We start from the raw sequence: 25,843 nt of genomic DNA, 5'->3' as shown, positions 1-25,843 counted from the left end.
CAATGCTGTTGCGATCAAACGGGTGGAAAGATAATCAGTCTCAGGGCTCATCGTACTCTGCCATTACGCAATCCAACTGAAATGATGTGTTACGGAAGGCATGGGTCAAAAGGCATTTCATGAGATGCCATAAAGGCGATCCAGTGCATTTGTGTTGACACTGACAGTAAAATGCCCGGCACACACAGAGCCATTCGTTTAGTCTTTAGGTAAATTTTTCATGAAATAATAAAAACGAAAAAATAAAGGAAAAAAAAAAAATCAAACACATTCCAGGGAAACAAAAGCCCTTGTGACAGTGATTGTCTATTCAATAAACAAAAAAAAAGGCCAAAAGAAAATATTGCTTGAAAACTGCCCAATAAAAAATAGCAGACAATACTCTTATCTGTTCAAATTGATCTGAGTTGACCACCGAGAAGTTGAAGCTATTAGATGTTTAAGACTAGTTCACCAGCTCAGAGAAACACTCCTTTAGTGAGCTCGTTCAAAGCTGATGGCCGGTTCAACTTCAGTAACACAAAGAACAACAACAAAAGAAAAAAAAACACGTCATGAGTGCCTAAAAACCAAAACTTGATTGCTCTCTTTCGATAATTAGGCCATTCGAATTCTGAAATCTGTTCCAAAAAACACTGTTAAAGAGATGGGAAATAAATTGAAATGGCTTGTTCATTTATGTGCTCAGATATATGATGCTTTGATGAGGTGTTGTTGGCAGATATTACTAGTAAAGCCTTCATCTAGAAATAAACAAGGCCTCAGTCAGTCACTATCCTACAGTAGTTCTCCAGTCCTACAAAAAGAGAACATTAGGCCTACGGACCCTGGGTGAAGATGAAGCAGCTGCTAAACGAGTTGACGAGGTATATCAAGATCTATTGTCTTTCTCTATACAGTACAGTTCATCTCAAATAAATAATTTATAGCCATAATAGTGTTGATCAACTTTGGTCATAAGTTATATGCTTAGAAACATTCTAGCTTAACAAACACTTATTTAGCATCTTTAAAACATGAAGTCAGCATTAAGAACAAATCGATGTTAACAATGCCGACCCGAACATGGCTCTCCTTTGGAAGGAGACATGCTAATGTATTCAGCAGCATCACCAAATTATCGTAAAATGCCAAACGATTCTCGGCTGTACATTTAAAGTACACTATGGAATTAACATCTTTGTGACCCTTTTCCAAATTTCAGATTGTACTGTAGTACACAAGCATTGCACTCTTAAGCAAAAAAAATTTAGATTTTTCCCTTGTGTGGTTCCTTCATAAAAATCTAGGCTAACGGACAATTAAAAACAAAAACAAAAAAATAAAGAGAAAAAATAATCAAAAAAACAAACAAAGAAACTCTTTGATCATTCTTTTGGGAAGGCTGTACGTTCCTCTACAAGGTCACCACAACTGATTAAACATGATATGACTTTTATATTGAGTGATATGACGAGAAAGATACAGAGATTTCCATGCTCTTAGATGTCGGTTATATAATTATGTCGACATGGTTTTAAAGGGTTAAATGATTTCGAGATGGCCAGATTGCTAGTGTCTGTTTTGGATGCCACACTTCATCCCAGTGACCTTGTAGAGCAATCCGCCTCTACGTATTAAGCACTACTAGGAGATGGAGGAATGGGATCTAATTGCATATTAGGTTTGACTGCACCTCAAGAGAAGACCAAACACTCACGCACACACAGACACACAAACACATACATACACAGAGAACAGACATGTGGGTGGGTGCTCTCCTGGTCCTCTGGGCCATGTTAAAGGGAGTCCCCCCCTGGTGGTGATGATGGTGATAGCAGCTGGCTGAGGGGGGCGCGTGACCTCACTCAGACAGACACCCGTCCAGGCCAACCGGTGCACCGTGACGGTCTTTGACGTAGCCGTTGTGGAGGCCGTTGCTGGGCAGGGGGGCGCAGGTGGCGGTGATGCCGCAGTGCTTCAGCAAGTTGAGACCTGGGGAGGGGGAGACGGTGGGGGAGGAGCAGGAGCAGGAGGAAGGGTCCCGCTGGGGGAAAGGCTTCATGGTAGAGAGGATCAGAGCCAGGCAGTCTGCCACATCCTTATTAGGAGCACAGGCCAGCGCTGGAGTGTGGCCTGAATGACAGACAAAAAAGTCACATGAGTGCACACGTACAACTTGTCAGGAAGTTTGTCAGTAAACTCCTACATCAACCTACATTAGTTCAGGGTGTCTACGGGTATCAGACACTTAAATTCAATGTTTTTTTAAGACCATAACTAGACCATTTTCAACAATCTTTAGACTGAATTTTTGACTTTTTTTTTTAAGTTAAGCACTGCAAGTACAAAGAAGTAAGTACTATACAGGGTTTGTGTTCGTCGGTATATGTCGGCCTATTCAGCAGACGACAAATACAACAGTCAAAATGTACGCTGGGAAATATGCAGAATAAATAAATTAATTTATAGTATATTTAATAGCCTAATATAGTGTGAGCTATAAGATGGTATGTTGTCAAGACAACTTAAATATAAACTTATATTATGCAGACCAGATTTTAGGATTTTAATAACAGACTGATCTATTTATCCACCGAAGCTGTACAGAGTGCGTCCCTGCATCTTCAGAGCATAAGCACATCCATGGCAGTGAGCATGCTTGGTGTAGGTGACAGCACCAGGGACCACGTACTCCAGGACAAACTTAAGCACATTGTTGGCCTCCTCATAGATCAAATTGGAGATACGCTTCATCATGGCGAGCCAGATGGCGAATAGAGCGCTAGCTGATTCCCAGCATGCTATCACTGAGGACTTAACGGCGACGCTTGGTGACTCTTGTAACAAGCTTTTTTTCCTCCTTTGCCTCTGCCAATCATCTTCTCTGATTAGTTACTGTTAAATAGACCACTTCTTCATTTAGGCTTTTACTTCTCTTATTTCCAAGTTATACATCGGATAGCTGTCCTATAGGGCTGGAGTTTTGGAATATTAATGGCCATTTTAGCTTTTAAAGAAAAAAAATGTAGCATGAACTCTGGTAGTATACATGTAGTCCTGGGTAGAGGTAGGTTTTATGTAGAAATATTTTTATTAGAGTGAGTTAGTTGAATCTACATTTTGCAAACAGGTAAGTGCAAGTATGAAGTAAAAATACAGCATTAGGTTCAGTGAATGATTTAAAGATTGTAAAATCAGAAACGTGGACTTTCATGGCGAAGAACTTGACTCATTTTGACAAAATGATATAAAGAGATGGATAATAAGTTAGTTGAAACATGACAATTAACACCTCACAATTTAAGACTATTTAAAGGGATATTTTGCAGATTTTCAACCTGCTTTGTATCATAACATTGTGGATAGTATGTGTAAGTGAACTATGGTAAACCAGCACCCACATCTCCCTGCTCATCTCTCAGCTCAAATACACCAGGTGACACAAGGCGGATTTTCCCTGGCTCTAAGGCTGCTGTTCGAACTACAAATTATACTTCTTCATTTTTAAATGCCCGCCGCTACTGCAGACACCGAGAGTACAGAAGCGGATCTCTCCTTCTTATACGCCAATCAAACTGTAGAGCGAGCCAATGCTGATCAAATATAAATCAAGATTCTGTTACCGCGTTGCCTTCTTGCCTGAAATGTTTTCAGTAATGCATTTTTTAACTTACTCTTTAACTTTATAATGAGATTGTTTGCAACCAGTCAAGTGCCATATTGTTTTCTGTGTCAAACGTATGAGCTAGCATTACATCATCCATCACCAGGAGCATTTATTGGTCCGGTGCAGCACAATATATTCTGTTGGTTGCAGGTTTTCTACCTCCTAAGCAAAAGAAAATGCCATAACACTTTTTCTGGTTTCTCTGGTCATGTCCCACTACTTTAAAAAGTACTTGCATCATTCTACTGCAAGGCAGCCCATTTTCAAGAAAAGACCATCTTTCTGGCAATGAAATACTTCTTTAATAACTTTTAGGTGTAATATTTATAAAACTGAATTTAAGATATTTCCAACTTTTAAGGACCTGCAGACACCCTGTAGTCTCTTGTTTCACATGTGAAACCCAGGTCTGAATGCCTTTGTTCATCATCTGTGATGTTTTAGTTTTATGTAACAATAAAATTATAGCACACCACAGAGTGTCTCTCCAGTCGGGCTGCTGACAGCAGAGCACTCGATCACTCTGAATGGCAATAGAGGAGCCTGTAAGAGTGTCTGGTTTGGAGGTGGTTTTCGCAGACAGTCAGCGCGGGAGCTGAGAGCTTTCGATCAACCAACAGACACGAGTTGCCCTCTATTTCTTTTAACCATCTTGACTTCCTTCACTTATTTTTGGTGTTAGATAATTTTTAGACAAGACTCAACAACAAGTTAACAGCCTGCCGTGCTGCTGGTCCTGCCTTCCTCAGTCTACAAGGTGCAGTGATCTGACTGAAAATGTGAGTTGACTCGGGGTAATCACGAGTGACAGCTCAAATAATGAACTGTTAATGGGCACCCCTGGTGTTAATAAGTCTCTGATTTCAGACACCTTATAAAAAGGTGACAGTATCTCAGTGTCGTGTTTACAGCTTGTTAGCAGCCCCCCAGGGTGTAATCTAAAACTGTGGTGTGTTGTGGGACACAGTCGGAAGAAAAGCACACATAACTTATTGCAAAAGAGCTACAACATTATAAATGTTGCAAGACTGATTAAAAAATCCAAACTCTTTATCACTACAATGTGACACAGCATTTTATCTGTAATCAGACTCGAGGGATAACAAAGCATAAAAAAGGCCTCACCTTCCTCATCCACAGCCAGCACAGTGGCTCCTCTACTCAGCAGTGCCTGCACCACCGTAGCCAGGCCATTACGTGCTGCAAGATGGAGGGGCCTGGTGGAGAACGGGGAGAGTGTGAGAGACAGCTGGCAGATCTACTATTCATCAACTAGTTTGCAATTTAACATTAGAACATGTGAAGAATACCCAAAACGCTCCAGCCTCAGAGTGATGGCCAGATGTAAAACAGAGGAATGATTCAAATGCCAGCAGGACAAACATGGCCTACACAGTGTTTACAGGCTATTGTCCTAACAGTGCTTTTGTAGAAATGTGTTCTTTGCCCAGTTTTATTGATATAAATATGTCAGTAGCTTCTCACATTTGCAGAGCGCTGTTGGTGGCATTTATAAGTGTGGGACTGTGGATCTCCCCCAGAATCAGCAGGGCACACATCTCATGAGCCTGAGGGAGAAAACAAAAGACAAGTCAAACAATGTGTGGGTTTCTGTTTATCAGAGTGGCTTTGTACTCAGAAAAATGTACCAGTGTTACACTCAGGTGTTATTGCTCAGCACACCACAGTGGAGCTCTCTGTGTACCTTGCTGCAGGCCAGGTGCAGGGCAGTGTTCTTGTTCTCATCCAGCAGTGTCAGGTCAGCCTTGGCCCGGTGAAGGAGGATAGCTGGACGACAGCAAGACACAATTCCTTATTTCCTGCGACTACACGTGTCCTGATCTGACAATTACCATCAACAGACCTGTTCATGCCTGGAGTGCGACAAACAGCTAGGTTTTCTTAAGAAAACAAACAAGAGGTTAAAGACTTACCCACGGTGCCACTGTGTCCCTTGTCAGCAGCCACCATCAGAGCAGAGCGTCCACTGTTGTCCACTGCGTTGATCTCTGTTCCATGGCGAAGCACCAGCTGAAGTCCCGCAACATCCTCGGCAAATGCAGCAGCATGCAGTGGGGTCCTACAGGCACAGACGGAGACAGTCCAAACAACTCAGTGTTTCCTCTAGATTGGCTGGGAGTGCTACCACAACTATGCGCTCATTCTACCACCTACTGCCACACCAAATTCCATTCTCAGATTTAACACTTTAAAGTTTCTTTTAATACAAAACAGTTAGCCGACTTTAACAAATATTTATCAGTATTTGCTTGTTTTTTGAATCCACAGAAACCACTCTTCTCTTTGGCGTGATTTTAGTCCACCGCACTTTACTTACTTTTTTTTTTAGTCAAGATTTTTAGAAAAGGGAGGTAAAAAAGAGGGTATCCCATGCAGGAAAGGGTCCAGGCCAGACTCAAACCTCGGCTGCAGCTGTAAGGACTGACTCTTAATGGTATGAGCTCTACCTGATGAGCTATCGGGCAACCCACAGTCTTAATTTCAAATTAAAACACGTCACTTTAAAAGCTGGTTCCCGTTAGTCCTGCTATTTCCTTTATCCAAAACAGTGGGAAGGACACCAGGAGCAAATCTTAGCAGCTGAGTTTTCATTATCACGGAGAACAGTGACAGTAAAACAGCATCACTAAAACAGCATCACTGACCTCTTATAACCAAATATTCTCCGGTCTGGTTCGGCTAAAACACCCATTGGCGTGTCGTTCACTACAGAGCCTCTTTCTAACCAGCAGCCTACTGACAACATCATCCTCACGTCACCTGTTAAACTGATTTAAGCAGTTTAGATTACAGACACTCGACTGTCCTGCTGTTATTTCAAGACGTGAACTAACCACAGAAACTTGCTCAGCTGCAGAATGAATATGGGGGAAGGACTGAAATGGATATATGGCGTCATTTTTGGCATTAACATTTTTTTTTTTTCGGCCAGCCAGGGCTGTATAATTTTAGGAGAAAACTGCAATTACTGTGTGACCAGAGCTGCAGCTTTAGGGGCTGTGACAGGCTTTAAGTACAAATCAGTAGGTCTTCACTACCGATTACTTGATAAAACAGAAGCAGGAGGAGGTGTAGGTGTCACCACGACCTCTATAATAATGAGAAATACCTGTGATATCATCTTAACAGGGTTGCATCTTTAGGATCTAATTTCTGTCTGAATCACAGTTGTACCGAAGTGAACAAGTTCAGTGTTTTGTTCTGCAGTCTCACCTTCCTTTGGCATCTCTGGTGTTAATCATGTGGACCCCAGCTGACTCCAGCAGCCTCTCTGCAGCACCGCTGTGGCCATTCATCCTACAAACATGACGATGGAATTAATAAACTGATAAAACCTACAAGTTGTGCTGCTTATTTTTGACTAATTAGTGTTACACAGCAAGAGACAAGACAGGAGCATATTCCCACTCACAGAGCACAGTGCAGGGGGGTGAAAGGGTTTCCCTCTTCATGGATAAATGTTTTGAATTCAAGTAAAACCTCCAAACAGTCTTCATGCCCTGAGAACAAACGCAGTCAGCATTACAGGCAGCAGATGTTACAGTCACTAATTACAACAACCAGGGATTAGCAGTTTCCAGTCAATCAAACTGAGCAAACCTTTGTAAGCAGCCCAGTGTAATGGGGTGTATTGTTTGTTGTCCAGCAGTTTATCTTGTGGGTCTGTTGCCATGGCGGCCTGCACCAGACTGGCCAGGATCTCCGTGTGGCCTCTGGATGCAGCGTAGTGCAGCGGTGTCCTACCCTGGATGTCCCGACACAGTGCAGAAGCTTTGTGCTCCAGCAGGGCTGTCACACAGTCATCATGGCCCAACACCGCCTGAACAAATGATGAAAAAAAAATCCACTGATGATAAAAACAACTTAGACTGAGAGACATTAAAATTATAACTTCTTCTTCCGTTATGTATTCTAGTTCTGGATCACAGCAGCATGAATTAGATGGAGGCTACTTTCCTGGGCAGGGATTTCATATTCTTAGATTAGGAATGTTATTCGATACATATTTCATTAGATTTTTTTTTAAACCGTGACTGACGATTAATATTTTACTCTCTTGCTGACAGGGAAATGTCAGCTGTATCTTCAATGTTGACCTTTTTGCTTTAAGACTTAAACCACCAATTAGTCTTATTTATTTTTTTAATTTTTTGTGGTGCTGCTGATGCTCTGCTACAGTATGTGGCCACTGAGTTTTTGACCTACCCCTCTGTGCAAAGCTGTGCTGCCCCTCTTGTCCTTTGCATCTGGCAAGGCACCCTTCTCTAACAGGAAGTGGACACAGTCAGTGTGACCTCCCAGAACAGCTAGCATCAAAGGGGTCCTGAAAGGGACAGAAGTGACAGTTAATATGTGTTTTGAACTGTGTGCTCACTGGTCAAAGTAGCTTTCAGCATTAAACTGGTTTTGAAGGCTGAATGTGCAAACTGAAGTGATGCTTTTTCAAAGAAAACAACTCACTGGCCAAATTTGTCTGCAACGTTGGTGAGATCCCCCTCCTCCCCATAATCAATCATCATGCGCAGGCAGTCTGAGTGACCATTGGAAGCTGGTTGGAAACAACATACAGGTGAGAAAATAAAAAATTAAAATACATGTTTATTCTCTGTAACATTAACTGACACTCTTCAATCAGAAACGATGCTATGCAATGAAATCTTACCTGCAACATGAATTGGAGTCCACATGAGGCGGTTGTCATTGAGGAGACAGGAAGCCCCCTGAGCCAACAGCACCTCCACACAGCGGGCGTAGCCTTTCTGGGCAGCCAAGTAGAGCACAGAACGCCCTGCAGCGTCCTGCATGTCCACATAGGCTGCGGTCTCCGTCAGCACACGCAGCGCCTGCCAGTGGCCCTTATCAGCCTGAGAGAGCAGAGGGGAGCGGTCAGAACTTTGTATGGAATCAACATTAAGAGACTGATTATAATCGGTGTCTCAACCCAGAGAGTTGGTTAAATGTGAGACGCTTACAGCAAGATGCAGTGGACTGACTGGAATACTGCTCTCTATGTCTCCTAGTGCATTAAAGGACATCTCCAGGAGCTGAAAAATCAAACGAAACACTGGATTTAATTCAATTTCTCACTGGAAAACAGTAAAGCACATCATGCTAAACATATTAATATTATTCAAAAGCTATTTCTGAACCCTTTTCATCATGCACAGCCTGCAAAAATGATCCTATTAACTAATCCTGTTGGCTAAACAACACTTCTGGAAACATATTTCAGTCAGCTAGAGCACAGAATAAATAAAACTGGTGATCTGAGAAGGTCTTACGTCTACCATAGACGGGAGCTTGAAGGCAAAAGGTTTTGTTTATGCTGACATATAAAACTTATAAAACCTCTGCTGCAAATGTGTTCTTGAAATTAATAACACATTTATTTTTCATAATTTTGTTATTTTAAATCAAGAACATCATTGCAAAATTACCCTGAAATGTTTCAATATTATTTTAGGGCCATATTGCACACCCCGACAAGTTTTTGAATAACACATACTACAGGTCTGACTCAGATTAAAACCAAAACTGGAGTACAAGATCTAATCTGATTTCAACCCATTTTCTACACTTGATCCACTCCAATAGCTAAAATCTCATCCGATTACGTCTGAACAACTGGGCCCTTGAGTGTAACATGTGCGTGAGTGCATGCATTGTGTGACACAACTGATTAATGCATGTGCCAAGTTAAGTATTGCTGTGATTTCAGATTTCAGAAAAAAAGAACAACTCACCAGCTCCAGGTTCTGTTTGTTGCCATGGTAAGCTGCATAGTGAACAGCACTGTAACCCTTTGAGTTGACCATTGATGGATCAGCACCATTGTCCAAAAGATGCTCCAAGCAGCTGTTGTTAAAAGACGACACAAAGTGTAGAGAGAGGATAAAGAAGAGATTTAATTCAGGGGCCTTTAGGCACAAATGTTTTCTGTTAACACACTTAGTGTCAGGTTATTGAATTTAAAGCCTTCATCACATTAGTCATGGGTCTGATGCACGAGAGTAAAGATAAGGAAACAACAACTCACAAGTACGACTCCTTCGCCTCATCCTCATCATTCTGATGGTTCCCAGAAAAATGACGATCAACTCTGAAAAGAACCAGAAATACTTTTATTTAATAAACGTTCTTGAGGACTGTGCAACATACACATCACTGCAAAGCCACATATTCCTTAGTGTGTTGTTCAGATAGTCACACTGCCATGTAAGAAAGCTTGTTGTTGCTCAGCAGGTGTGTCACAATACCAGACATTTAGTAGCTGACACCAATATCAGTTTCTCATTCAGTGACAGTGACATAACAAGTTAACTGCACTCACGACGGATCAGAGATGTGCAACAACATTTTTTTGCTGACACTAGATATCAAACAAAAGCCTTAGACTGTTGCATATTAAGTATCCGTGAGCTGTAAATTCACCACTTCTACACAGAAGGCAGAAGAAAATGTCTGCATCTGCCTGTACCACAGAGCAGTGTGTCAGTGAGGAGCGCTCACTCTGCAGCAAAATCTGGACCGGAAAAACCCCACAACAAAACAAAAAAGACAAAACAAAACAAAAAAAATTGCTCAACTTGAAGCAACCACGGTCGACTGAGGAGTTTGCAACTGATGATTCGTACTTCAGACTTTCAGAGGGCAGCCCTAATATTGACATGTTGTTGTCGTTGTTGTTGTTGTTCAGCACTTGTACATGTAGGACGTGAAGATTGGCCTTAAGGTAGGCTATTTGTCTCACCCTACTCCACTGTGATTGGATGGCTTGTTAAAAAGCGACAGTGACGAGTGCAGCATTTTACTCAAAGCGGAACATTTTTCAACTCTCAGCCACCATAAAAAAAAGTATTCAATGCAGAAAAGATGCTCACTCTGCTGATGTTTGTAGCATAGTGTAAATATTATGCTGCGATCCCATTGCAAAGAATTGAATAAGATACATTGGCTTTTCTTTTTGATTAGTCGAGGCAGAGCTTTGGCATTTGACATCAGACTAGAGCACTTGCAATTGCATATACTGCCCTGTCATGTCCAGAGGAATTGCATACAGGGTGTCTACAGGTATCTGATACTTAAATTTAATGCTTTTCAACAGCTTTTCAAGATCATTTTGACTAAATTTAAGACCGATTTATAGACAAATCATCTTTTTCTCATTCAAGCATTGCAGGTTAGTTTAAGGGTAGTAAGTAATGAGTAGTCCCATGCAGAGGTAGGTTTTATGTAGGAATATCAGGGATGCAAGATATTGGATTTTTTGCTGATATCCGATATATGATAAATGTAACAACTCATTTGACTGATGACCAATACTGATATTCCCACTTTCTTCTCTACCTAATTCTTATTGATCATCGAGTCTTATCTGTAGGGGAATTAACATCTTACTATGCAGGCATTATCTTATTGTGACGGCCCACCAGCAGATGGAGACATGGAATACAACACTTTTCAATATCTGTAATATTCATTCATTGTTCAAAATCAGAAAAAGCATGTTGGCCGATTCTGATTGTTCATTTTAAAGCCAATATTGGCTAATACCAATTACGTGCCGATATTATTGCGCATCCCTAAGGAATATGGTTACTGACATGAATAAGGTTAATCTACGTTTTGCCAACACGTGAGTACAAGTATAAAGTAAAGTATTAAGTTTAGAGGTAGGTTTAAATGTTTGTAACATCAGAAATATGGACTTTCATGCAGAAGAGCTTGACTCATTTGACACCAAGAAATTAATAAATTGATAAATTAAATTAGATATAAACATTCGATTCAATTAAGACGTTTCAAATTCAAGTTTAAGACCACTGCAATGACTCTGATGATCTAATACTTAATTGAATTTAAGACATTTTAAGCCTTTTAAAAGGCCTGCAGACACCCTGATTGCATCCTCCAGTACCAAAGGCACTGGAGAAAAACGAGTGCCGTCACGTTTTCATTATTTTGGCATCGACCTGGTACTAAATTACTGGTTCTCGTGACATCCCTGTTGCTCAAAAGTGAACGCTATCAGACTATGAAACCAAATATTCAGCAAACAGCTTGAACTGAATAAGTATGAGTAATGAGAGAAAACACAAAAAGCTGAGAAAGATAAGGTCAACAAACAAAATACTTTTTGTTCACCAACTGTTTAAATTTCATAATCCACCTGCCAGTTCGACAGTTTCATCAGTCAATCAGTGTTCTGGAACAAGAGTTGATTTCCTGCCAGACTCGAACAGAATTTGGTCGCTTGTGTTGCTTCTGGTGTTTCAGTGCGAACACAGAAGGAGACAAACAAGTTTTCAAACCTGCTGAAGGCTTGGGAGGCGGCAGAGTAGTGCAGGGGAGTACAGCCCGTCTGGTCAGGCTCGTTGACCTCAGCGCCAGCGCTCACCAGGGTCACAGTGCACTGGTACCTCCCATTAGCAGCCGCATAGTGCAACGGTGTCCTGTAGAGAGGATGCAAGTGGAGAGAGTACAGTCACTCAGAATAGTTACATGATTGACTTAGCACTTCAAATAATGTTAGCAAACTGAAAAACACAGATTAGGGAAAACTCACCTTCCCATTATGTCCCTCTTATTCAAGTCGGTACCGCTACTTAGGAGCAAGTTCAGACATTCAACATTTCTGTAAAGAAAGATGATCATGGGAGAGAAATAAAGTTAAAGATGACATGTGATATGAGAACATTTTGGGTCATCTCTTGACTCCAGTGACAAAACAGATTCTGCATCTTACCCTCCAGAGGCAGCAGCGTGTAGACAGGTCCTCCCAAAGTTGTCAGGGGTGTTTATGTCAAACCCAGCCGAAAGTACATGCTCCTTACTCATGGATGAAACTATACTATACAGCTGACCTGTGGGGTAATGAACAAACAGGTGCCGGTCACAGCTATGTCCAAGTGTATTGATATAAACATAGAGATAGAAGGTTAATCAACATGCACACTTTAACGGAAGACGAACCTGAGGAGAGTAACTTGCGACAACAGTCTGAAAACCCGTACAACACAGCTAAGTGCAAGGGGAACATTCCATGGATCCCACGTCTGGAAGAAACAAAGAGAGAACATCTTAGCAATGAAATAGTCAATGGTAATAATGTAACCCCATTTAAACCCAACTGTTTTATAGCACGATACATATACATTAATGCTTCTTTGTATTAATGGCTGTGCTTCACCGCGTTTTTACAACCTCGTGGCACAGCTATACGTATCAGTTATACCACTAAAAGCATTTCCGATACCTGGCCGTGTCTGCTCCGTTGGTCATCAGAGTGCTGATCAGCAGTTCATGGCCGTACTTAGCAGCAACGTGGAGAGGAGTATTGCCATACTTATCCACACAATCAATTTCCCCACCTGATGGAAAGCAGAGAGAATAAAAGACCCATTAGAAGGAGCAGGGTTTGAAATGCCACGCCAACTTGCACAGTAAAATTTGAGCGGTTTACGAAATTCTCAGCTCTACATGTCGCAGTTTATTGGTAAAGCTGCCAACTATCAAGCCCTTGACTCTTTTCAAACACTCTCACGCCACACGTCCATTTTGTAAGGGTGCTGATTAAACAAATCAAAAACTGATAATGACGTGGTGTGAAAAAGAGGACGCTGACAGCGCAGAGACAGACAAGTGAACAGCAGCAGCAGCACTGATCACTGTGGTACAGCAATTATTACACATCATATATAAATTAAGCGTGAGAGTTGCTCAAAATTCGTCCTAGACCATAGAAAATTTTAAGTAGTTTAACTGTACATGACTTTAATCTTTGTCTGATCCAGCTGCAGCTGTGGCGTAAGTGCTGAGGAAGAAGGAAAAAACAGCCTACACAAAATGGTGCAGTACAAAATGTTTGGTGCAGGTATTCTCGTGCTTGTACACAGAACAGAAAGTACTCTGAACCCTGCAGGAGAGAAAAGCCAGGACCAACATTTTCTCACAGATCAGTCAGACAGCACGGTCACAGTTACCATTTTGGATGAGGATCTGAGAGCGTGTGAAGCGTCCATGAATGGCTGCCATGTGCAGGGGGCTCTTCCCTTCTTTGCTCTGAAAAACAGAATCATTTCATCATTTCATCTTGGAGTGTCGCTGAGAGATCATTACATTTCACTAATTAGTAAAATGTTCACAGCAAGCTTCAGAAAGCTGCTACAACCAATGGAACATGGCTGATTTGACAACTGAGCATCTCTAACTCCAACAATTAAGGCTAAAATATGCACGTTTTTACATGTTCAATGCAGTGTTTCTGAAGGCAGAGGCAGCTAACATGTAGTTTCACCTCTAATTATCTGCCATTACTTAACATTTTTAAAAATTTGGAAGTGACAGGTCTCACACTGATTCTTATATTCTGACCAATGTTAGGTTTTCCTGTAAAATGAATTGAAATTGGGCAACAGCTTCATTTTCAAGGTCATGTAAGCTAGAAAAGAAAGACTGACCAATAACATATGAATCCTTAGATTTCTCATGCACTCCCTTTTCACACATACTAAGGCAATGATGTCATTTCTGGCAGCCATATGCATCTGCAAGATAAATTCCCCACCCCTACACATTCACAGAAAAACAGTTTCTATAGGCAGAAATATAATGTGTATTATCTTCATTTATTCTCCACATCCACCCCCATATATTAATTTAATTACTTTGGACTACAGCAACAATCCAAACACACACACACACACACACTTTTCTTTGTGTCTCTAATTTGAAATCTAGTTTAATAAAAGGTACACTATGTCTACATGAAATTCATCTTTAGTAATGGCCTAACAAGATTAACTATATTGCACAGTCATAAGAATCGATACTTCAGTTCCAAGTTCATACCAAAATTCTGAGAATGTGACGTTACTCGTTTTACTCCAGTATCGTAGATACCAGGGACTCAATTCTTCCTGACAGGTCTAGTCTTGTGTTAAATGCCAAAGAATAAGAACACCCACGAGCACAGAACAACAACTGTAGAAGATGGTGACAAGTGCAGCTGCAGTGACACCTCCACCTCAACTTGTCGTCAACTCGTTTTCCCTATTTTGGTGATTCTTTGCCATGGGAGCGCTGTGTATTTAAACTACACTACAAACGCTAGCAGTGTGACGAGGCGGTCGCAACGTGCTAGGTATTTTTTTTCTGGTCTCCTCGAGTTGAAAAATGTTTAACTCTGGGTAAATGCTGCACTCGTCACTGTCACTTTTTAAACAGCCGTCCAATCACAGAAGCGTGGAGGAACAAACAGACAACTATCACATCTTACGCGAACAAGTGCTCAACGACAACAAGAGAAAGGAGAAATATTTTAATATACTGTAGGCTATAAATTGACATGTTTCCTTGCCCACAAAATCTCTGAAGGTACATAGACTAGTACTTTGCATTTGAGGCCTATCAAGAATTAATAACAAAATTTATATTTAATTTAATATAAATGTTTTATAATGAAGGAGTGTATGTTAAAATACATAGAATTTATAGCTCTGTATTTGTTATTTACCAGGGTATCGAATTGGATGTGGAGAATCGGGGATTTTCACTGGCGTTGGTATCGACTACTTAATTTCTGGTATCATGACATGCCTAAACACATCTGTACTTTCAGGGCAACAAAAATTTCCTTTAACACTTTATCACCTGATAACATAATTACTAATACCAAACAACTATGGTACAATAAGCAGAGTCAACTGTACAGTCATTTCCATTTTAGACTGTTCAGTGCATTTCATACCTGCTGGTTGACATCTGCCCCGTTGTTGACCAGCAACTCCAGACAGAGGGCACCGTTGGTGGAGACGGCAGCCAGGTGCAGAGGGGTGTAGCCGCACTTGTTGGGCTGGTTAACATTAGCTCCATGGTTCACCAGCTCGGTGGCCACAGCCTCCTGACCCATGTAGCAAGCCACATGGAGCGCAGTGTTTCCAAAGCCATTGGGCTCATCAATCTGACAGTGAAACACAAACGTGACACAACATCAGACCGAGCCTACAAGAGCCTGAGCGGAGGGATTCATGGACACCTTAAAATAAGTGTCAGAATACAGCGGATCATAAAAGACATTTAATGAAACACATAGTAAGGCAGTATAATTTGGCAAATTTAAAAATCAATATATAACAAAGGTTAATCACTCACCTCTGTCCCCATCCTCAGTAGGTACTTTACAATTTCGATGTGACCACTTGCAGCAGCAGCATGGAGAGGTGTGTAGCCCCGCTTATCCTTGCAGCTCTTGTCTGCACTGCGGGACACTAGCAACTTCACAACCTCTGAATGCCCTACAGGAGACACACAACAAAAAACATTTTTCGTATTATCTCTAACATGAATTCATGAGTCAAATTAGTAATGACCACAAACAGACAACAATTGGTTCATTCAGTGACTGCGGTGTCTTTTACCACCAGATAATGACGTAAGGACTTGGCAATGTTTTTGCTCTTCATCAGAGTCAAACTAGTCATGAACAATAGGAGCATTTACTGCTATGAAGACAATGAAAATGTGTGCTGTGCCGCCCTGGCAAGAAAGTGAAACTTGCTCACCCAAGTAAGCAGCACAATGGATAGGCTGTCTTTCCTTCTTATCGATGGCACTCAGGTTGGCCCCTTTGTTCAGCAGCAGCTTCACCATCTGAAAGACAGATATATTAAATCACAGAAAAAACACTCCTCTTTATTTAAGAACATCTCTAAAACAGAAGCCAATAACTCACCTCCTGGAACCCACTCTGAGCTGCGTGGTGCAGGGCAGTTCGGCCGGTGCGATCTGCCATGTTCAGGTTGCTCAGCTGGGTCAGCAGGGCCTCTGCGCAGCGTGTGGCACGGTTGGCAGCAGCCACATGCAGTGGTGTCTGCCAGAACTTGTCTCGTGCATTTGCCTCTGCTCCACGCCTCAGCAGCAGACCCACTGCCCTCTGGGGAGAGGGAGGCAATCACAAGAGCTTAAAGCATATATCATATCTGCAGTTTGCTGCGTTTCCTTCAGTCAGCACAATATTTTGGTGCATAAATCCTAATGAGTTCTGTAATCGCTGTGGGTGAATACATAATGGAATTAGAGGATGAAGTCATCTGACTGAGAGATAATGAGACTCCTCGAAATGGCAAAGGGATATGAGTTTATTGCTTACTTCGTTCCTGGAAGCAGCCGCCCTGTGCAACGGGGTCAACCATACATGGTCTTTAGCATTTACAGTGGCACCTGGTAGTCACACAAAGAAAAACATTTTAGGGGTGATTAAGGTGAAAAGAAGAAAAAAGCACAGTGATCTAACAATAATGGAGATATTTGTTAGGGTGAGGACAAAGGGAAAAGTATGCACCACATTTAACCAACACACAGGACCCCATGTTCGTAACACACAGCCATGTATCAGTGATGCAAACAGCTCTCTCACCTGATTCAATGAGGAGGTCCATTATATGGACGTCACCCACACAGGCAGCAGCATGAAGTGGCGTACGGCGCTCTTGGTCCTTTTGGGATAAACATATAATCAATTACAGTAGATATGACGTATAGCCCTCAGGTTTAACGCTTATATTTTGCAGGGCCCGAGTCCTTTATGACATGAACCTGTTTGCAATGAAACTGAGAGTGCATCACACATACCAGTGCATTGACATCCTCCTTTTTGTGCAATAATAGTTGAACTTCTTCAGCATTACGATTGAAGATGGCCTGGACCAGAGGAGGCTGCAACACAGAAAATACCTGCTAAGTTACGTTGCATGCAATTACGTGAACGCTGATCCGGTGCAACGATTGGTGTTTTTCCATCACACTAAGATTTATCTGAGCAGCTCACATTTTGGTAAAAGCAAATAAGTATTCAGTGAAATAGTAAAATATGCTATCGTGGTGTTCAATGTTGTATTTAGTGTGTTTACTGTAGCGTTAAATAGCCGAGTGCGAGTCTTGTTTCACCCCAGCAAATACACAGAGCCCTGGCTGAGGCCTACAGGCCCTTGTCTCCCTTCTTACGTCAGCTAGCCAAAAGGCTCTTGGTAGCTAGTTCTGCTCCAGAGCTGGCCCCGACCCAGACCAGGGCCTAGACTAGAGCACCAACACCATATATGTTAACACAGACACACCGAGCACCGCTAACCACAGGGAAATACACCGTTATGATCCCGCTACCGACAAACATGCACCACCAATTAGCTAAATATGAAACAACTCGCCCCGCGGATAAGACGTAGTATGCTGCGCACAAGAGCAGGGCACTTCCAGCAAATAGACTGCGCCACAGCTCGAACACGGAGCGCTTTCTTTCAGGGTACCTGGTCTGCAATGTTGAGTACTCCCATCTCCCAAACTCAGCCAGGACGGAGCTCCTTCATGAGGATAAAACTTCGAGGTATATTGCGGTGCGCTACTGTATCCACTTTTCAGACTACACCCATAGCTGGTTGCAAACAGAAATGCGGTCTTGATCTGTCACTGTTGTTGTCTGTATCCAATGTCTGGTCTGACGATGCAGGCTACGATGGTGCTGGTCCGCCTACAGGCGTGGCGGTCTGTTTTCGACCCTGCGCGGGTGAAATGGCGCCATCGTGTGGTAGGAAACGGTAAAGCATTTTAACAGAGGTGGCATCAGGGATAGCACTAACTGTGAGGTCAAGTGAAACTTCTAGGATTAGAGAGACACCAAAACAATTTTTTTTTAATGTGAAATTTCCAGGAGATTTTGGACTGATTTGGAATCTTATTATTCTTATTTTTTTATTTTATTTTATTTTATTTATATTGGGAACCAGTATTGTTCAAATATCAAAACCAAAGTAAATGTTCCAGTTTTTTCCATCTCCCCACTCTCTTTGTGGTGTGGTAGAGCAGAAAAACAAAACTCAACTTTATCCTAACACCCCACCTGTTTACCTTGAACCGTGAAAGTAATTGTAAATAAATAACAAAAAACAAAAAATAAAGACTATATATATATATTTTTTTTAAAGAACAGGGATAAGAAGACCATAAGATAGTCAAGAAACTTACTCCAAGATAATCCTGATAATATAATTATTATTATTTTATTATTATTATTATTTTTTAACTGGGAACCACCATCAAATACAAATACAAAGTACAAATATATGTTCCAGTGTTTTTTCTTTCCCCTCCCCGCCCTCTATGTGATGTGGTAAAACAGAAAAACAAAACTCCACCCCATCTTAACACCCCCACACACTTCCAACCCTGAAAGTAACAAAAAATAAAAAAGACTAGGAGCAGGGATAAGAACACTATAGGAAAGATAGTCAAGATGTTTACTCCAAGAAATTACATGCAATGAGATCCAGAGAGGTAAGAGTGTTAACACAGGAAATGATAGGCTGCCATCTTTTGTAGAAACTGACAGATGAGCCTCGCATACATGTTCTCTTCTCAATTTGAAAAACTTCAAACAACTGTTAATAAAAGTTATACAGCCTATTGTTATTTAGAGGAGTCTGTTGCAGCTTGAGAAAATAATTTGATACCTATTAGGGACTGTTCTTTACTTATCAGAGGAGGGCGGAGGCTGGGGTGTGACTTTGTTTTTTGACCCTCCCTGAAGCTAAATAAGAAAATGCATGACCCTCCAAACACCATAAACAAGTTATTAGATTTTAAAACTTACCCTTTGATGTTTGAAGTTATAAAGTTGAAGACAAAATCTTGGAGTTGAAAAAAAGCCTTGCTAAGCTCAGATTTGTTTTTGTTTTTGTTTTCCTGACAGAAGCATTTGTTGCACATGATATGCCCAAGGATTATTTGTCGGAAATTTGAAAGTCCAACAATAACTTCTGTTTTTACACTTTCTGGCTATGATAAATGGTGTAATTTTTGGTGCAGCAAAATTAGAGAGAGAGAAACGTTATAAAAGTTAATAAAAGCTATGTAAGCTAGATGTTACTGAGCAGACTCTGTTATATCTTGAGAAAACAATTTTCAACTCATTAGCTGCTTGTGACCTCCAACTGCATTTCACGGTTTACATCAGCAGACAAATGTTGCTCTGTTGTCATGGAGATGGATCAGTCATCATTACTAATATAATAAAATAATTAAAAAAAGACTAAAGAGATTTGATAGTATGAAGTTTATCTTATAGTGGCGCCATAGTGGGGGGAAAAGTGTGAATGATTACCCCGGGGCCGATGGGAGGGGAGCTTTCGAAAAGCCTTGAATGAAAAGTTTGGTTTTTGTTTGTGCTTTTTTGTTTCTAAGAAATCAGTGCCATAACTCAATTAAAACAGTTCAATCTTTCTGAGGCCCCTCTCACCCCTTAAATGCACAAAATGCTCCACCCATGCATTGGATTAATCTCAAAACTGGTGCTGGTGGAGCACCAGCATACACTGTCATTTCTTTGTCAATTAACGAGAAAGTGGGGTTCCAAAGAAAGAAAGATAGAAAGACAGAAGGAGAATTTAAAAGGTGCTTGGAGAGACATGGATCAAAAGTGGAAGGATGGGGGCCCACTGAGACTGTTCAGCATGATTACACTGTGAACAATGTAATAACTTTTTTTATTTCCTTATTTTAGAAAATAGGTCGCTAACATTACATTATTTAAAATGAAGAGTAAACTTTTTTTAAAATATATATTGCTAAAAAATAGAGTTTAACAAATATGAATCTTTTTTGACTGAATATTTTACAGTAAAAAATAAACATGTTTCAAAATAAAATCATAATACAGAAATACGAACTTTAATAATTTAATTCAATTTAATTCAATTCAATTCAATTCAATTCAATTCAATTCAATTTAATTTCTAAACAGCCGTTAACCTCCGTCACAGTAGGGGGCAGCATTTCACCGCAGAGACGTTGGTTTAAACCGAAGACCAACCGACAGAAGAAAGGAACAGTTTGTCCCACCGGCGTTTCACGTAGCGGCAGAAGGTCGTTCGCAGCTGGGCGGTATTTGACAATTCTCAAACACAAAACGAGCCCAAATAATTTTAATTTTGTCGTAAGTTTGTAACTCTGGACGCGGAGTGATGTGAGTACTGCTGAAAACGTAGTGGAACGCGGCTGTACGTCGCGTTTGGTTTTGCTCGTTATGAAACCTTGCTAGCTAACGTTAGCTAACGTTAGCAGCCGACTGTTGTAACTAACGATAGTTACGCTGACAGCTCTAAAAGCGGCAGAAGACGTTGTTGACGCGACGGTAGTCAACCAGCCAGCTAATGCTACACATTCTGGGTAGTTAGAATTAGCTACCTACACTACCTGTGAGTTAATATACCCCGCATTGAAGCAGGGTGTTTGCACCGGAGCCTTGACTCACCGCCCGGTGTCGGACCAGATCCCTGGGCTCAGCTTCTCAGACCCAGGATCTCCCTCCTTTGAGCTGAGTGGCCGGTTACATGGCAGCCACGGCCAGTGCCCGGCGGTTGCCCATGGGTGTGCGGACATTTAGTGACTTTCTGCAGATTGCTACTGTGGGTTCCCCTCGAGTGTGTCGCACAGCGGTGTCCAGAGGATGCCTGCGACAAAACATCAGGTAAGACCGTCATGGAAACACTCGAGTCTATTATTATAACGATACACAGAGACAAGGTGTCTCTGGATCGGAGGGTGCACAGTGGGAAGGTTACAAGCTAACTGTGTCAGGGCAGTCATATTTGTGTTTTCCTTATCTCTACAGTGTGACGATCCTCCATTAGGGCGAGAACTTTGATACCCTGGTAGCTAGTGTCACAGTTTAGACCCGATAATTCATATAATGTATACATGTTCAAGTGTCAGACACATATGTTACTGAATCGAGTTATCAATATTCAGTACTGTCTCACCAATATTGGATGATATTGATTATGTATTTGAAAGATGTTAAGTAATTCCCGGACATGGCTTCTTCAAGATGGTTGTTGTTAGTTCTTTTTTTCCAAAGCACACACAAATTTACTACAATCTGCCAAATGTATTACCGACTTGTTTCTACTAAAAACAACAAAAAAATTCACAATGAGCTAGTCATAAGGAATAACTATTAATGTTGGATCAATACCGTATTGCTTGTTAAAATTTGTATCAGCTGATATAGGTAGAATATTGATAAATTTGAGTGCATCACCAGTTGGGGTGTGCCATGTTGTATCATTCATGGTCATATTGGTACAGTTTAAATGTGATAAGTGTATTCAGTAGAGCTGAAAGGATTAATTGATCAACTATTAACTTAATCAGCAACTAATTTGAAAATGGCTTAATCGGTTTGAGTAATTGAGTCCAAATTCTTTGATTCCAGCCTCCTCAACTTGAATATTTTCATGTTTCTTTTCTCCTCTGTGACATTTAACTGAATACGTTTGGGGTGTCAACAAAACAAGACATTTGAGGATGTCATCCTGGGGTCTGGGAAACACCAACTGACAATTGCCCCCATTTTCTGACACTTTATATGCCAAACAACTAATTGATTAATTGAGAAAATTATCCACAGACAATAGAGATAATTGTCAGTTGCAGCCCTAAGAATAAAGAAAAAAGTATGTGACCATGGTAATATGTAATCACGTAAGAAGACTGTAGTTGCAACAAGTGGCAGCACAACCATATTATATAAAGTAAGTCAAAATCATATGAAGAGAGCACAAATTATTTGAAGTCCAAACAACCAAACAGACTTAATCTACAGCAGCAATTAATGATTAATGATGAAGTATTTTTCACGCTGTTATCTCATCATTATAGATATTGTTATTGCAAATCCTGCAATTAAGGCTACAAAGTAAATATTAGGGAAATCGCAATACTGCCAAGTGCAATATCCAAAAGGCAAGAGCTGCATATTTGGGTTAAAGGTAAAATTTGTCACAACATATCATTATAAATAAAGCATTGCAGTGCCACAGAGATGCCTCAGCCTACAAATCATATTCCACACATTAAGGATTGTGCTTGTTTGGTGCAGACCCCAGCAAAAAATACATCATCATCATTTTTATAAAAATTTTCAGTGACAATAAAATACAAAAATGACCATTCCCACTAAATTTGTGACTCATTACAATCACAGTTTCTGTCAGAATAGTCACAATATGGGTTTATTTCGCAATACTGTGGTAATACTTTAAGGCAATATCAGCCATTTCTATCCCCAGTAAGTAATGATGCATGTTTTATTTCATGTATTAACGAGATCAATAGGTTACCTACTGGAAAACACATTGCTATGTGGTACAACAAGCCTGAGTGGGTGTCACATTGCATTGCTATTTGTTATTCACATAAGAGGCCCTACTCAGAAAATACCAGCACAGTCACAACACACAGAGACCTTCCATTATCTCCTGTTCCAGCGTGTTTGGGACTTCAGTACCTGGAAACTGGAATGTAGTGGGCCTTTCATGTTTTGGACTGTACCTGTGGCAGGTTGCACTCTTTCCAGAATGTGGCTTACTGGACATTTCCTCTTACCTTTTCAGACACTTGTCGTCATGCGGCATTTTGATGACAAGAACTCCCAAAGTGCTTTGCCTTCAAGACTGGGACACAATGACTACTGTTCCCCAAAGCAGAAACTTCATCAGTCTCACCAACAAAAGGAAGGAGTACTCCGAGCGTAGGATACTTGGGTAATTTTTCAGCAGGAGCTAGTATAACCTTTATCTCCTAAATCTATTTTTGAAATTACATAACCTGTCAATGCTTTCTGTCATAGCTTTTCTATGCAGGAAATGTATGATGTGGTGGCCAATGTTGATGAGTACAAGAACTTTGTGCCCTGGTGTAAGAAGTCCCAGACCATCATGAAACGAGCAAGCCACTCCAAAGCCCAACTTGAAGTGGGATTCCCTCCAGTGGTGGAGAGATACACGTCTATGATCACTTGTGTCCGGCCTCATCTAGTCAAAGTAAGTGCCAGTAGCTTCACTGAGTCTGTCAGTCCTGTAAATGATGATATATCTAGTGTTGTCAAAAATGTTGATTTTAAAGATACATATTGTTTCTGAATATTTGAAACAGTAAAACTACTTCCTCACTCTCTCTTATCTCTGAAGCAAGTTGAAACCTGTACTGCTGCATTGCCCCTAATACAGCTGCCTCTTTTTACTCACTGATAGTGCAGTCTTTTCAGCACACGTCTCATTCGCTCTGGTTGCATATAGGGTGCTGCGGCAAAGATTTAATTTGTGTTTACTTGGACTTTATTGCCTTTTAAATATGTCAGTCTCAGAGGCTTTTGAACATGGGCACGACTGCAAGAAGAATATTGTTTTAAGTATTGTAACTGTTTACTACAGTCACTTCGCCATCTCTGCTTGTAACATTCATTCATTAATTTTCTGTAACCGGTTATCCTCTTGAGGGTTGTGGTTGGCGCTGGAGCCTATTCCAGTTGACATTGGGCCAGAGGTGGGATACACCCTGGACAGGACACCAGACTATCACAGGGCTGACACATAGAGACAGAAAACTGTCCACACTCACATTCACACCTACGGACAGTTTAGAGTCACCTATTAACCTGCATGTCTTTGGACTGTGGGAGGAAGCTGGAGCACCTGGAGGAAACCCACGCTGAAATGGTGATACAGAGTTCATGGTTCAGACCCAGAGTGGGGTTCATTCTGTGTGGAGTTTGAAAATGGTATCGAATGTCGATATTTTTCAAGGTATTGTATTGAAGTTAGAAATTCCAGTATCGTGACAACACTAGATATATCTTTGAGTTTAATGTAATGTCTGTGGATGGTGAGTGTATTTAATATTGCCGCGATGAGAATAACAGTTTAAATTTCATAACTACCTGAAACCAAAACCCACTGAGACACCAGCTAAATATTTAGTTGAAGCAAAAAATGTTTGTGATGTCAAAAAACACCCTGCTCAAATTTCCTGTTTCTAGTCACAGAGTTTGTCTTTTGGATTATTTTAGGCAGTGTGTACAGATGGAAAGCTGTTCAATCACCTGGAGACAATATGGCGCTTTAGTCCTGGCATTCCTGGTTACCCTCGCACCTGCACGGTAGACTTTTCTGTAAGTAGCTTGCAGTCTACTTATTGTGGGGATAGTTGAAGACTTAACCTGTGTTACCTTTGGACAAAGCTGTTTCCGTTCTTTATGCTAAGCTAAGCTAGCTGTCTGCTAGTTGATGACACGAGAATACTATCCATCTTCTAATCTAACCTCTACCAATAAAGCAAATAAGCTCATTATAATCAAACTCTTCCTTTTCAAACTGTTGTCTTCACCCTCTATTGTTGCATTTTCATGACTCTACTTCCTCTGGTATACACTAAAGAGATTTTATCTTTGTATCTTCAACAGATATCCTTTGAGTTCCGCTCTTTGCTGCACTCCCAGTTAGCCACCATGTTCTTTGACGAGGTTGTAAAGCAGAATGTTGCTGCATTCGAGCGGCGAGCCAGTAAGATCTACGGCCCAGAGACTCGTATCCCACGAGAGCTGATGTTTCACGAGGTGCATCAGACGTGATCTCAGCAGCTACATGTTCTCATCTGGCCTTAAACCATACCAACCTTTTATTTCCTCTATCTACACCAACCTGCATGATGCTGCTTAGTCGCCCACCACCTCCGAGTCCCCACCATCACATCAGACATCACGGCTCCTGAAGATATTAGACATCCAACTCTTGTAAGCATTATGTTGGAATGCCTGCCTCGACAAATTCTTGTTCATCTCCTCCTCCTCGTGTTCTCTCTGTCAACTTTTCTGTCTACCTCCACTCACGGGATCCTTGTTTAGCAGAAGGAACCCGCCATTGCTCTCGCTCCATGGCAGTTACAAGCTGTGTTTATGTAAACAAAACAGTAAATCATTGCAACATCATGTTACCAATGGTAGAGAGTCGACTCACTTATTTTTAACAAACACACCACAGTGACACTCAAAAAAAAACCTACTGTTTTTTTAGAAACAGACGTTTGCACACAGACACGTTATCAAGTCAAATTGTGTTCAGTTTTTCGTTGAGTTCAGCGCCTGCATCAGCTGCTTATACTGTGTCAGGAGAGCCTATTTGTTGCCTTCACTTTTATCATCTACAGTAATTTTAAAATTGAAGTGTGTAGGATTTAGTGGCATCTAGCCGTGAGGATTGCAGCTGAAACTTCTTTCATGTGCCAAGCATGAAGGATTATAATGTGAAATTGTCGTTCAGATGGTTTTAACCATGAGCAGAATCA

At 41.0% G+C, this 25,843-nt stretch overlaps 2 protein-coding genes across 2 annotated transcripts; one reads left to right on the top strand and one right to left on the bottom strand.

Moving 5' to 3' along the window:
* Positions 1-503: 503 nt before the first annotated feature.
* On the bottom strand, positions 504-18,194 carry ankrd52a (ankyrin repeat domain 52a). Its single transcript, XM_033629589.2, has 28 exons — positions 17,974-18,194; positions 17,303-17,386; positions 17,088-17,166; positions 16,821-16,891; positions 16,404-16,604; positions 16,234-16,321; positions 15,824-15,966; positions 15,420-15,632; positions 13,654-13,732; positions 12,927-13,041; positions 12,644-12,726; positions 12,417-12,534; positions 12,237-12,305; positions 11,983-12,123; positions 9,708-9,770; positions 9,415-9,526; positions 8,644-8,715; positions 8,334-8,535; positions 8,132-8,219; positions 7,877-7,994; positions 7,271-7,490; positions 7,083-7,170; positions 6,884-6,967; positions 5,584-5,729; positions 5,355-5,437; positions 5,135-5,217; positions 4,775-4,866; positions 504-2,115 (listed from the first exon to the last, which is right to left on the bottom strand). The coding sequence occupies exons 1-28, from the start codon at positions 17,998-18,000 to the stop codon at positions 1,844-1,846; spliced, it is 3,234 nt and encodes a 1,077-aa protein (XP_033485480.2). The 5' UTR covers positions 18,001-18,194; the 3' UTR covers positions 504-1,843.
* A 2,394-nt stretch (positions 18,195-20,588) lies between these two features.
* Positions 20,589-25,495, top strand: coq10a (coenzyme Q10A). Its single transcript, XM_033629514.2, has 5 exons — positions 20,589-21,188; positions 23,116-23,265; positions 23,352-23,544; positions 24,570-24,671; positions 24,963-25,495. The coding sequence occupies exons 1-5, from the start codon at positions 21,052-21,054 to the stop codon at positions 25,128-25,130; spliced, it is 750 nt and encodes a 249-aa protein (XP_033485405.1). The 5' UTR covers positions 20,589-21,051; the 3' UTR covers positions 25,131-25,495.
* The last annotated feature ends 348 nt before the right edge of the window (positions 25,496-25,843 follow it).

This window comes from Epinephelus lanceolatus, chromosome 8, assembly GCF_041903045.1.
Source record: "Epinephelus lanceolatus isolate andai-2023 chromosome 8, ASM4190304v1, whole genome shotgun sequence".
Classification (NCBI taxonomy): domain Eukaryota; kingdom Metazoa; phylum Chordata; class Actinopteri; order Perciformes; family Serranidae; genus Epinephelus; species Epinephelus lanceolatus.
The sequence above is the reverse complement of the archived record's forward strand: the minus strand, read 5'-3'. Positions and strand labels throughout refer to the sequence as shown.

Coding starts and splice junctions, on each gene's coding strand:
- coq10a (XM_033629514.2), top strand. CDS start 21,052: ATGGCAGCCACGGCCAGTGCCCGGCGGTTGCCCATGGGTGTGCGGACA. Junction 23,266..23,351: donor TCCGAGCGTAGGATACTTGG/GTAATTTTTCAG, acceptor TTTCTGTCATAG/CTTTTCTATGCAGGAAATGT. Junction 23,545..24,569: donor TCCGGCCTCATCTAGTCAAA/GTAAGTGCCAGT, acceptor GGATTATTTTAG/GCAGTGTGTACAGATGGAAA.
- ankrd52a (XM_033629589.2), bottom strand. CDS start 18,000: ATGGGAGTACTCAACATTGCAGACCAG. Junction 16,322..16,403: donor CTCAGAGTGGGTTCCAGGAG/GTGAGTTATTGG, acceptor TCTGTCTTTCAG/ATGGTGAAGCTGCTGCTGAA. Junction 13,042..13,653: donor TCAGATCCTCATCCAAAATG/GTAACTGTGACC, acceptor GCTTTCCATCAG/GTGGGGAAATTGATTGTGTG.